Below are 14,130 nucleotides of genomic sequence, written 5' to 3' on the forward strand. Positions count from 1 at the left end.
TCTTCATCATCTGACTGGCAGCCCGCAGGCATTTCACACCATCTGTCAGGTAAGGATTAAACAAGGCACTATCCTCACACAGAAAAGAAAAAGACTACTGCTAAAAATGTCTTCATAAATAGTTCTGAATTTGTCCAAAGTTACGGCACTTTACTTCACAGGTGGACTTTGGGTAAGGGTACTAACTGTGTTAGTTGGCCTCTGGGTGTCTCCTGTATTGAAACAATAACTGTCATTTGGTGTGCAGGTTGAAGGGGCAGTGCTTCTGCACTGTAAAGTCCCTTTATGGGAGGTTTAAATGGGTTTTTAGTTGTCATTACAATCTGTGTAGATATGAATGACCATCAGGAGCGCCTTTAGCCAGACCCCAAACATTTGCCTGACAGTGCACCTCTGTCTAAGCCAGTATAAGCAGTACTGTACTGTACTTCTACTGCATATTATTGTAATATTTCTGTTATGTTACTTTTATTCCATGTACAATTCACGCTATTATTTTTTTGTTTTGAAGATGTACGTTCTTAACATCAGTCAATAAGTTATGGTGTATGTAACTGTCCGGCAGTAGTGATTCAAATCTTCACATTTACAAGCTGCTGCTTCTCCATCGTCACAGATATTTGTCAATCAATTAATATAAATTATCTTGGTTTTTCTTGTTGAGTGCTTGTCAAACTATTGCGTTGCACAGTACATTTTCACATTCATTTTATTAGCACCATCAACCTCAACACTGACCACAATACAGTGCATCTGCTTCTACTTGTAGTGAAGTTTTTTTTAATCAACCACTGCACTTTTACTTGAGAACTGAGCTTCTGTACCTCTACTACATCTGAGCAGAAGTTTGAACAGCCCTCGCTCTTGGAGTGAACAATGTTTACATTTCTTCTTGTATAAGTAATTGGAAACAGCAAAAGGAAGAAACGGGGTCCGTCCCACACTGACCCCGTCCACCAGGATGCAGAAGCACATGAGTTTCTACACAAGTTGTTTGTTAAAATAGTTTTTCTCACTCCAATCATGCGTAGTCTACTGCTCTTACCTAAAAAGCAGCAGAGTGTTTGTTCAATCATATCAAGACACTGAAGCTAATCATACGTTGTGAAGGGCTATGAAGTGCTTCAAATCACAGACTGTCCTCAAGCACTGAGCTGCGTTTTGAGTGTTAATCAAGCCTGGCATATGTTGCCTTTCACACTGGGTGGCTTTTAAATATACGACCAGCAAGAAATGTTCTCCTCATGCTCTCAGAACCTGCTTCATTAAACCGTGGTGGCACTTGTCCCATCTGTGAAAAAATGAGTTTGGAAGGTGAAGTTTAAAACTGTGAACATGCTAAATTTGATCTTTCTGGAGTACGACTGCAATCATGTCCAACAGGTACTTACTAGGCCTTCCATCTGAACCCGAACCTCTGCAAAGAAGTACTCTGAAGAATACTATCCTGAGCTTAGCTACACTAAATGACCTCATACACAAGATACATTTGGCAAAAAATGTGATTTTATGAAGTTTGTTGGCAGACAGCAATGCGACTTTGGGAAACTGAAGCCCAGTGGGGAAGTTCCTGTACTGTTCTGAGAAAATAAAAACTCTTTGAATAATGAATGAGATAATTAACTCTAATAAAACTGGAAGAAGAGGTTCTGAAGATTCACAAACACTCTATAAACAGCATAGTTTATACATGCACAATGTTTACATGTTTATAGACATTTATCTTAATTATATAATAAGAAAGATGTGTAACAGTCGCAAGAAAAAGTAAGGTAACTACAGTATTTTCAATTTACTGATCTTAAACATAATTGTGATTGTGTTTTAACAGCTTACAAGGATCAGGACAAATTATGACCAATCTATGCACCAAATTGAAAATGAATATTCGCAGTTGTTCCTATTTTGTGAAGTACAGGAATACTCTAAGTACTGCTCATTTCAGCAAAAGCAATTTTAAAGTCTGACAAAGATGCCAGAAAAACTAAAATATCCACATACAAGTAAAAATACACACAGTGTATAAAGACACAGCAAAATGGACAGCTATACTTGTGGACTTAAGGCTTAAGGTCATGGTAGTTGTTTTAAGGAAAAACAAGAGAGAGAGAAAACAAAGCAAAAATGCTTGTTTCTTGTTAATATATTCATCCAATGACTCCTACCAGCTTACACCATCCACAACAGTCTGAACCTAAAAGACTAATTAAAAACTTACCTCTAAAACTTATGTTACTTATAACTTTTAAATTATTAACAAATAAACGTTAGATTGCATAATGGTGACTATGGAACATAACATCCCATAACATTATGAAGACACTGTACAGTAGCAAACGACACACAGCACCACTGTACACCTCTACTGCATGTGTTATTGATGAAGCAGCAAGTCAGTATTTTGACCTTCAGTTCATTGAAATGCAAAAGTCTACTTGTATGACTTGTGTGTAGGATGCTCTTGAACTTGAACTTATCTGTCGTGGCTAAAATCACAGTTAAGTACCTGATAACCACCTGACACTTGCTTTGGCCTAAGAATTACATTTAAACATATGTCCTTATCTGGTTTTCTTTAACTGTTCCTTAAGAAACCAGTTATGAAGTGCACTCGTTTCAAACTCCCCTCACTCTGTTAATATTTTAGCATGGAACAGATACAGCTTGAGGGTATCAAGGTGTTTTCATCATCGCTGTGTGATACAACAAAGAAACTTCAAGTAATCTCGTCCAAAGGATTCGATACAAGCTCAGATCGACTTGCAACACAGTTAGTCTCATAATGCTTAAGAAAAAAAAGATCAAAGTTGATGTAACACAACCGGACACATAGTCTTTAACACCGTGCCTTCTTCTTTATAGTTAAAATCTGCTCCCAGGTTACAGTCCATGCAACTTTACAGCCAACAGGCGACTCGGATGTTTTGCCAGCAGCATCTAATGGAGCTTAAAACTGCTATGAGCCTAACATGAGGACCTTTCATAAATCCATTAGTACTTCTCAAGGCCTCACATCAGGGGTTGGTTTGACATTCTGTTCCCAGTAGCAGCTGCATTTGGCAAAACTTGTTCAAGTCAAAGTTTTTTTATTATCTGAATTTTGCATTTGGTCCAAGTTGAATTACAATGTTTTATATTGTGCTGATTCATGTGCGCAGGGAGTCAACAGGATCAGCATCAGCAACTCATTATGCTCAGTGACTGAGGATGGTGTGTTGCTAATACATCATTGTGTGCTACACTTCTAAAATCAAAATTTTCTTTGATACTAGTTAATTTCACTATTTCTAACATTAAAGACTGTTAGTAGTATGGCTTTTTCTGGTCCACTAGCGTCTTGTAGCTTCACAGTTATGAACTGCAGATGGATGAATCTCTGGCTTTTGGGACACCTCGGGATCTTATGGCCCATGTGTAGTGACCCAGTTTCCTGTTCTTGCTTCTAGTTCAGGCCAATCCCTGTACTTAACCTTTATTAAAAGCTGCACACCTATAAGCACAGTCAGGGCAGAAAGAGTTAAGGAGGCCAGTGGAACAGCGGGTGTCTTGAAAAGCATGTCAGCTCTCTGACGGTCTAGAAAGAGTCAGTGCCTGCCGGGCTTCACTAAAGGAACAAAACACCCTCAGTATAACAAGCAACCTTTCTTCAAACCTCACCATTTGGGCAAACGTCTGTACTGTACAATAGCCCTAGTTCCTTCACGTGGCCCAGTCTTATTCCACTTAACATACAGTGGAGATAGGGGCAACCCTCACGATCTAAAATGCACCAGTGTACTGTACACAGAAGACTTGACTCCTCTCTGAAACTCATTGATTTCTCTTGTCTTTTCTGGCTCCCAGCAGCTTGAACTCTGCTCTGCTCTCAAACAAACTCTGAGTGTCTTTTCTGTTTCAGCCAACTGACCAGCTGGTCGGGCAGCAGGCCTCCAACAGTCTGCAGCTGCTGCTGTGAATATAAATCAGAGTCAGAGTGCACTGGTCACCAGCTCTCTCCATCTGGCATTCAACATAAATAAGAGTGTGGACAAAAAGACGCAGCAGCAGCAGCAGCAGCAGCAGCAGCAGCAGCAGCAGCAGCAGCAGCAGCTCAAGAACAACTCTTATCATTCACTAGCAAACTGAGACTCTGTAAACTTGTGCTTCTGAGATCTAAATGTGGATGATACTTCTTTCAGGGAAAGAAAGTGCTCTTAGTGTTGCTTAATCTAAACTACATTGGAAAGTACTCTGTAAACTAGTTGTTTTACAGTTTAATAGTTCATACAACCACCATGATAACATCTAAGTCGGTGAGTTCAGAAAGGCAGAATGACTCAGACAGGTTTCTTTTCAATATACAACACAAACAATTCACATCAATCTGTCTCTGTACCTAATGCACTTATCATTCAAATCCTGTTGAAGTGTTTGTCATTAATTAACTAGAATATTGATTTAAGTTGTTTTCATCTAACAGAACTGCAGCGTTTTTAATAAAAGGGAGAAATAAACAGAAATAAAGAGAAGTGAATCTTTTATATTTTAGACATTAGCTCAATGTGAAATAGTCTCTACACTGAAACGTAGCATAGGAAAAGCTGTGTGTTAAATGTATGATCCTACAAAAGCCTGGACCACGTTCAGTGGGGACATTTTTACTCACAGTGGGGATGGAGACAGTCACGCTGACTGAAATACTTCACTGTTGGATTGATTTGCTACGAATGCCGGTGCAGATATTCACAGTCCTCTGAGGATGAATACTGTGATGAACTCCTGACCTTTCATCAAGTGCCATCATTTTAAAATCATCCAAAAAATGGGATTGAATTTGTAATAATTTATGTTAGTTATTCATTATTTCATCACTGCTAATTTCTGCCCAACAGTAAATACAGCCCAGTTTAGTCTGATCTATTGTTTGTTCTCCAAGTAAGTCTGGATGTTGTGCAGCACTGTTTGCTGTAATAGTTGCTATTTTGTCTGGACAATCGTTGATTAGTGACACACAAGAGCAGAAAGCTAGAAAAGAAAAGCAGGAACGTGGCCCACAAAGACCAGGATTTGATGCCCCTGCACTAAAATGAAAGAAATCGTTTCCAAAAATTTTAAATAAAGTTCAATTTAAAATTAATGTAACACAGTGTTTACATTGAGCTGAAAACACGTTTTCATTAAATTTCAGACATTGTCAACAATTAACCAATTATTAAATGTTCATGTTGTTAATGGAAGCTGTTTAAAATTCTCTACTTCCCAGAGTTTGACTGCTTGAAGCGTTTGGTGCTCCAAGACATTTCCTTTGGTAAGAAGTTAAAGACGTTTCCTTTGAAATGAAACAAATTGCTTTTCCCCCATGTTCCCATTGTGCTGCCGTTTTACTCGGGATTGCCGTAGTGATTTTTATCAAACCTCTGAGATGCAGCAACAATCAATCTTCCTGTAACAAAACAGCAACATTCTACTTTTTCACACAGGGAAAATCTGGAAATAGTGAAATAATTATTTCCCCAACAATGAAGGCACAAAAGGTGACTTTGTGTCCTCACACCACTTTCATTATGTGGAGGATTTTCTTACAGAAAGGTTTTACAGGACTTGCAGAGACCAGTGTGTTAAAATCAACCACCTGTTGGATTTTTACATTAATCAGCTCCTGAGTTTCTATGTGACCTTCTCCACAGGCCAACAAGTTGTGACACACTCATGTTGGGTGCATGTGTATGTGTCCGTGTATGGTTTGGTCCTTTGTTTCTCACAGACTGTGGCTTCAGTGTTATCTGATTCCCCTGCTCTATTTGCTTTCAACAGGTTTTTTTTATTATCAGACTCCCCTGCTCACCCTGCACTCCTTCTGTTTCAGGGCCTTTTCTCTTAACAGACAAACCAGGCTGAATGGTACCAAGCTCCTCTCCCATGTGGGTTCACAGTTACCCATCTTGTCCACTGAAAGGGGGGGGGGGGGGGGGGGGGGGGGGGGGGGTTGTATGTGAGCTATTTTATTCAATGTGTTCATGACTGGCTATGTGAACTGCATGAAAAATGAGGTATATTTTACATTCAGGTTTTCCTTCAGGTTAACTGCTGACTCTAAATTGTGCATAATTCTGAATGTGAGTGTGAATGTTTGCCTGTGTCTGTCTGTCAGCCTTGTGATAGACCGGCAACCTGTCGCCAGTGACAGCTGGGATTGGCTCCAGCACCCCTGCAACCCTTACAAGGAAAAGTGGTTAGGATAATGGATGGACGGATAATCATAATAACACGTTGGATGACTGTCTCAACATTGTGGCCATAATTTGTGCAGCCATTACAGATGTTGTAGGGTTTGTTAGTGCGGAAAGGGTTAATTGTTACCTGCCAGGGAACTGCAAATCAGACTTACAATGGTGCAGCACATAAAACTATAACATTTATGGCTGATAGTCTACACTGTCCCTTACAAATGAAATAAAGGAAATAAAAATTAAAGAAACAACCCATTCAGGATCAACACTCAGTTATGTTTTCAACCATTTAAGAAAACGTTTTAACACTTACAGTACCAAAAAAATCTGTGCAATGGTTTGGCAGAATTAGAAGAACAGGAAAAATGAATCATGTTGTTCCAAGTTGGTAGTTTGCACCATTTATTCCAAACTTATGTCATAAAAAGCAGCTTGAACGTGTGATCTGAAGGGTAACGTGGCGAATGCTGCTGCAACATTTGCAAATGATCAATGATAAGTTATTATTAGTAAAGATTGGTTTATTCTGGTCAAGTTTGGTGAAAACAGATCAGTAAAGTGGTTGTTAGTCTTCATCCTTAAAGTCTTTTTTCTAATATTTCTCCACTATTTTGGCACTTAACGTCTCTATACCTCAATTACACATCACCTAATTCCTAATCCTAATTCACAGCATTCACTGGTGCAGACTACACAGGTAATCAGTCACCTTCTTCACTACCTGCTTTAGGCTCCGCCCTTTTCTACCCACCTCAGTTAACAGAGAAAAGATGGCCTACAAATAAAACTCCTACATAGTCAGTGAGTTGGCAGGTTTAGAATCGTACAATTTACATCACAAGGTGTCTGTGTGTGAAGTGAACGTTGTATAATTTGTATAATAATATTATAATAATCAGGTTATGTTCTACATCATATCCTGAATATGGTTCAAACCTGATTATACATAACAGGTACTAGTGTGATATACTAACAATATGGCTGGAATGACAGGAAACAGGAGCTTAATGACACATTTGAAATGATAAAGTATTATAAAATTATTACAGGTGTCAATATCAGAAACGACCACACAGTCAGGACTTATATTAAATATCTAAATGTAAAAGTCTGCGTGCCTTTGATTACCTCACACTGACTTGAGCCACAGAGAGATGCTGAATGACCGATACCCGGCTGCACAGCAGACTTCAGTGACCCCCCCTCCTCCCTACACGTCCCTCTCTCTCCCTTTTCTCTTCCTTCAGTCGTTTTGGAGGAGATCTCCCTTGGAGCTGGAGAGGAGAGGTTAACCGTTTCCCTCCTCCAGCAACACCCGGGTTCCTCCACAGCCTCCCGTCGCTTTATCATGGATCTGGGGACTAACAGAGTCGCTTGGATTTTCGCTCAGGTCGCCCTGCTTCTCTCCAGCTCGAGTGGGATAACCGGAGAAGGTGAGCGAGCTGCGCGCTTTTTCACTTTCCCGGAGGAGACGGAGCGAATCCGGGCAGCGCAGAGTTGCAGAGGAAGCTTTGGAACGGGTTTAAAAACACATGGTTCCTGTTTAGTGGAGGCAGTAGTAAAGAGCCGTTTGTCTCTTTACTACTGCACTGTGCAGGGATTCTTTTCTTGTAAAGGATGCAGGATGCACTGTGGCGCGTATCTGCTGCGCATTGGTGCTCATTTGTGCAAACGACAAATAAATAGTTGTTTTAGTTTGTTTCATTTGTTTAAGCGAAAGTAAGTAGCCTATGTTAAAAAATTAAAAGTTTTAATTAGCTGGTTACTGACTCACTGGCTTAAAATGGACATTCCTCCGCGGTTGAAGGATGCTGTCCTTCGTGGAGACCCCTTCTTCTCAAGGGTGGTACTTAAAAGCGTTTGGGTACGTTTCCCAAACGTATCCAAACGTGTGCGTAAAACTAGGCTGCGGCTTTATTTTGTGTTCACTTTGTTTTGACTGTGATTGTGCAGGAATGTCTGTTCAGAAAGGAAAGTTATCCATCCCTCTGGTGTTGCTCCTTTCTTCCACAAATCGCCGAACCTCGTTATGTTTTTTTCTTTCCTCTACTGCCTTTAATATCTTTTGCGCTTTTATATGCGTCCCTGCCTTCATCAGCACCTCCCTTGCTGGCTTTCTCTGACTTTTTGGTCTGCTTCATGTCCACTCCTTTAGTCCCGTCTGGGACAGTCTGTGTCTCACACACGTTATTATAAAGGTGCCATGCTATTGAACATGTTCAGTAAATATTGGGGTCTGGTGGTTGTGCTGCAGTTTAATTGAGAGGCAGTCAGCTATAAGACAGTTGAAGGATGAGAGAGACCTTGAGTCTTCTAGAGCTGGAGAGATGTGCACAGATAGAATAGATGTGTAGTTTTCTGTCTTCCTTCCTTTGTTCTTATTTCCTGATAAAACATCTAAAGGTTCTATAGCACTTCATAATCCATGATTGTTTCTCCACTGAGGTGTTCCCTTTTATGTTTCTCTTTCTCCTGCTTCTCCTCTTTCCTGCTGTTTCTGTCTCAGACCTGCTGCTCACTCTTCATCCTCTCCTCCCCAACTTGTCTTCTTGCTCACTATCTCTTCCTCCTGGTCTTCTCTTTCTCTTTCTGTTTCCTTTCAGTTTCTGCCCTCTTTTTTTCTTCCACCAGGATGTCTGCCCTCCTGCTGTACTGTACCCGAATCAGGAAGCTGCTGCTGTGTCGTTGGCTCTTTCTTCACAATTCTCCCTCTTTAGCTTCCCCCTCCTGCATATTTTCCCTGCTTTTCCGTGACTGCAGTACCCAATTTCACTCTCCCTCTTGCTGCTCTTTCACATTATTTTCTGATGGTCCTGTTACCTGATATTTGGTTCCATTTCAATTGGGTTCTGCTATTACTGATGCTTAGTTTGCCCCAGCTGCATGTCTGTCAAGTTATAAACGATGCAGAAACAGGATTTAGACCATCATTAGATGTCTCCACTGAAACTGAAAATGATAAAATTCAGAAATTGCTACTGGCACCATGCACCATAATCAACAATAGATGAAAGTCTATGATAAAAAGCTTTTTGAACAATGTAGAAAAGGTGTAAAATAAGGAATGAAATTGACAGTTATCTGCAGGTTTTGCCTTGTGCTTAACCTTCCCACACACACCCCACTCACCATCGCTGTCCATTACAGAGATGGTGCTAAATGATAACAAAATAGAAATACATATTTTAACAGCCACAGATGGCATGTGAAGGGCTTGTTAGTCAGAAGAGTGAAGTGATTGAGTTTATATGATGAGATTCAAAGAATACACACTGTAAAGTCAGTGTGTGTTTGATCGATTTTTAATATTAACAAAATAATACAGTGTCTGTGTGTTTTGAAACAGATTTTTACACAGAGGTAGAGGAATAAGACAGATCCACCCAGCGACTGGAGACCATAATGTTAGCATGCTAGCAAACAGTTGCTTTTGAATCAAGATGTGGAGTCGTGTTTTTAGCCAGCTCATCTTCATGTTGACTTTGTGTGCATCATATCTCCACTGTGGTGACCGGCTAGTTGCTAACTTTGGTTACTGTTGGTTGGCAGGTAGAATACACTGGATGCAAACATGCAAACATCCTGCAGATACTTTCATTTGGAGTTATATTTCTGTCCAACTTGAAAACATGATGAAAAGTCTTTTTTTTTTTTTTTTACATCTGCTTTGTTCTTCCCTGATTTAAATATTTTCAACTGCAAAGTTGAAGATAATTTCTTTTAGGATTGTCACTATAAGTGGCTTCTTTCACATTTCACATAACCTTTTAAAGTATAAAAATGTCCATTAGTGCAGCTTTAAAGGTGTCTTGGGAATATATTATAATATAATATTATAATATATTGTATTTTTTGTAGTTTAGTAGTTTTTGCTGTTTTTGCTGTTGTTGTAGTTTTAAAGGTAAGTGACTAAAAGCAGCAGAGAGCAGGTCCAGAAACTTCAATGAGATCAGGAAAACCCTCAGGCACTTTAAAAGATCAAGGCTAACAACACTGTACATCAAGAGCTGCTGTCAATAGTAACAATTTTGCATTTAAGTTCAAAAATGATATGGTGAGAAATCCATTGTAAAGGCAAAAGATGCAATTTTTTCCAGTCAATGCTGCAGAAAACAGGCCACAGTCCACTGCAGCCTCAGGGCATGTTGTGCTCTGAATAAAGCATGTGGCTGTCATTACAGATACAGTGCACACACAAGTCAGCCAGCTTAAACTTCTCTGTATGCTCATCCATATATTTGAAAACAACATTATCACTCAGTGTCTGGCTGCTGTGTAAAGAAATTCTGAAAACTGTGGCAGTAAACGCAGCAGTGGTGGGAAGTGGGAACTGTAGCTGTATAAAGTGAATTACTACAACTTTTTAAACATCACAGACTGATGAGGCCTAACAGTGTCAGAGTATCTCATGATTGATTTTTTTCCTTTTCTGTTTGGCTCCTGTGAACTGAAGCTTTAACCTCCGTTTGCAGGGAGATGCAGGTTGTTTTGACTTATTTATTCAGCGCCAAATCACAACAACAGGCATCTCAAGGCACTTTATAATGTAAGCTTCATTAATACAACTATAAATTATAGAACAAACCCAGAAGTACCACTTAAGCAAGCATTAGGCGACACTGGATAAAAAAAAAACACCCCCAACACCCGACACTGCCTTGGGTCTTTTACTCAAATGTAGGGATGAACTCGCCTCACCCCATGGACCCAACATACAGCTCTGTCTGCCTCTTGAACGTGAACTGGGAGCTGGTTTCACTGGAGAGGGGCTTCATAGCTGAAAGCTGATTAAATTCTGAATCGACCATGTCTGGCTGTAAAGTAAATTTGTGGCATTGATGCAAGTTCTTGCTGAAAACAAGGTTTTTGCAGACTTTTGCTGAATAATATTAACATTAAAAACAATATAAACTCTGCTCTATTAGTCTTCACTCTACACAGAGACGCTGGTAAACAGTGTAAAGTTTCTTCTTTTACCGAAACATTTGTAGTCTGCAGCGTCTCTAATTGTGCCCTCAGAAGGGTTTGATCTCTTGTGATTTATTTAGTTCTGCTTTATGTTTTGGTTTCTTCAAACATAATATGAGTGCAACATTGCCAAGAATGTGTTTCTACATTAATGAGTGTTTTATTTAATTAGTTTTGCTATATTTTTGGTTTTGCTCTGGTGCATTTAAAAATCCTCCACACGTCTAGACGAGTTCTACTTCTGGATAATTTGGCTGCAATTCGAATGAGCGAAGACAGGTGAGAATCCAGCCTGATCTGGACTCTGTTATCCACGGCCATCTCCTAGCGACTTGCTTTCTCTTCAGAAATAAAATAGTTTCTAGTTATGTGGAGTCTAAAGCAAGTTTTTGTCAAGGATTTCTATGTATTTGGCTGCAATAGTCCTTTGTTCAACTCTGACCAGTCTCTCTGTCCCTGCTGCTGAGAAGCACACACACAATATCAGACATTAAGCTGCCACCACCATGCTTCACCATTGGTATGTGGTATGTTGGTACATCTTACTGCTCTTTACAGTCACAAATCTTATTATGACTAATATGTGCAAATATTGGAATTTAAAGGAAGTCAAATTAATTTAGTACAGATTAATTGAGCTATACAGAGATGGAAAGCTGGCAAAATCTACTAATGTGGAAGCATTAGGCCATTTTAGTACTAATTGATTCCTTAAACTGTGTGTTAATTATTTGTCTACAAAATATAATGCTTGTACGCCCCATTAATCATTCAGGAATGAAAAAGAATAGTAAAGCATGAATGATGAATACACGTCAGCTACCACAAGGCATGCTATATCATTTAGAAAGCAAATCACTGTTGAGGGATGAGAACAAAAAACAGCTTGGACAGAAAATATGATAGAGACCATCACTCTGCATCAGTATTAACACAACAAACAAATTGTTGTTGGAGACCCCAGAGCGATATCTGGCATTTAAAAAAGGTGGGAAAAAGAATCTGCAGCTCACTCACACCAGTAAGTTGTCCTTCAAGCATTTATTCCCCAGAGAGCTGACCTATTGTTCATCATTCACTTATTAATGGTCTGACGTCGCTCTACATGTCATTTGTTTCAGTGCTCTGCCAGAGCCAGGGGCAAGGTCTGGCTAAACTGTTTATCAGAGTGAACGAGAGAGGCAAAATAGGTCCTGACAGGTTTGATATCTGGGCTTTTTCACTAACTGTAACTCTGTGCAGCTCTTGCTTTAGTGCTTAATGACTAATACAATGAGCAAGGAGATTTATCCCACAATCGCTAAGAGAAGCATGTTCTTAAAACCAGTAACCTACTTAGTTTTTGAGTGAAAACTGCAAGTATAAACTGCCTTGCATCGGTTTTAGCCATTTCTACTCTAGAAACAACACAGTTTCTTTAATTTGACTGTCATGATGTGCAAGGTGAGGTTATGACAGGGTACTATACTGTAAGAATACCTACTCCTAATACTACTGCCTCCTCAAACCTTCAGGGTATTTCATATACTGAACTGATACTTTAATGTAAATGTGGAGATTCAAGTGAGAAATCAGAAAGTTGGAGGATTACAAACCACAAAAAAAGGATTAAGATTCTGTAAAATCTCATTGTTGTTAACTCATTAGTACAAAATCTAGTCCAGATGTTGTTATAAGTGAATTTCATCATACATTAGCTTTTTGTTCAAGTCAGTCAACTTGGAGCCAAAATATGTCTGTGCCTCAGGTTTCCAGCAGAATAGTAAGTAGCACTTTGGTGAACACTGCATCAAAACTAAGTGTCAGAGGCAAAGAGAGGTTTTCTCAGCGTCAAATCATGGTTAAACTGAAGCTTTTAAAGAGGAACAGGAAGGGCAGGACACTCTACAGGCTCGGGGTGTCACACGCTTCAAGCTATGTTGTTGTTGAGAGATAGAAAAGTAACTTTATCACCACAGATCACAACAAAGAATCTGACAAATAAAGAATGCAAGACTTCCATTAGCAAAAGAAAGAAAGAAAGTTTTAGCTTAAACGTCAGATTTTTCTATGAATGTTTATTCTCTCAGTAACTTAAATATCATGTCGTTCTAATTGAAAACACACTAGGGTGCAGCTTGCAGAGCATGGAGCGACAGAAGAGACTTTCCTGTTCATCTTGGAAATACGTTAATTACTCAATTTGGGTAATGTTGACAACAAGATGCGATCAACTTATGATCAGTGCATACTCTGTAGTGTCTGTTAATTCAGGAACCATCATGCACATATGGAGGATACGTGGCTGCAACTCAACTTCACTTCTGTCTGTCTCGTTCTTTCCCTTCTCTCTCTCTCTCCTAGCCTCATCAGTCTTCCTTGAGGTTTTTTTTTATTTCCTCTCTGAGCTGATTTAGAGCCACTGGAGTGTGTGCTATAATCATAGCCTAATGACAGATAATCTCAAGAACACTAAATGACTTTAATCCTAGCCTAATGACAGATAATACCACTGCACTCCTACTGTGTGTATGTGGTGTTGATTTGCATTTTCGTTCTCATTCCTGTGTTTAAATCGCCCTATTCTGAGTTGGGCCTTGAGAAGAGAAGTTTTAGACCTGAAGGTGTTATTGGCAGTCACTTTACTGCAGACAGAAAGTGCTCTCTGTCCTGCCTCAAAGTTATTGGATTTAAAAAGCTGTTTAAGAGTCAGATGTTTTGTCAGGTCAACAAATTAATAAATATTCAGGCAGGTTATACAGTTTTACTATCTGTCCTCCAGATAGTTGTTCTGTGATACATCACATAGAAGTAGACGTGCAGATGATGAATTCTTGTTCTTGGCATTGGTATTTCTGGCATTTACATCAAAATAAAAACTGCATTGTTTGGTTATTCACACAGTTGATGCTGAGAAAGAGTTATTGAGATGTAGGAGTATTGCTTAAATGTATTCATTTATATGAGTTATTTC

General features: G+C 39.4%; 1 protein-coding gene across 1 annotated transcript in view; it reads left to right on the top strand.

Moving 5' to 3' along the window:
- Positions 1-7,557: 7,557 nt before the first annotated feature.
- Positions 7,558-14,130, top strand: part of LOC113172332 (contactin-associated protein-like 4) — a 70,317-nt gene continuing 63,744 nt past the window's right edge. Inside the window, 1 exon segment of the mRNA XM_026375263.2 lies at positions 7,558-7,642. Coding sequence (XP_026231048.2) covers positions 7,558-7,642 — 85 coding nt within the window.

Source organism: Anabas testudineus, chromosome 17 (assembly GCF_900324465.2).
Source record: "Anabas testudineus chromosome 17, fAnaTes1.2, whole genome shotgun sequence".
In the NCBI taxonomy this organism is placed as follows: Eukaryota; Metazoa; Chordata; class Actinopteri; order Anabantiformes; family Anabantidae; genus Anabas; species Anabas testudineus.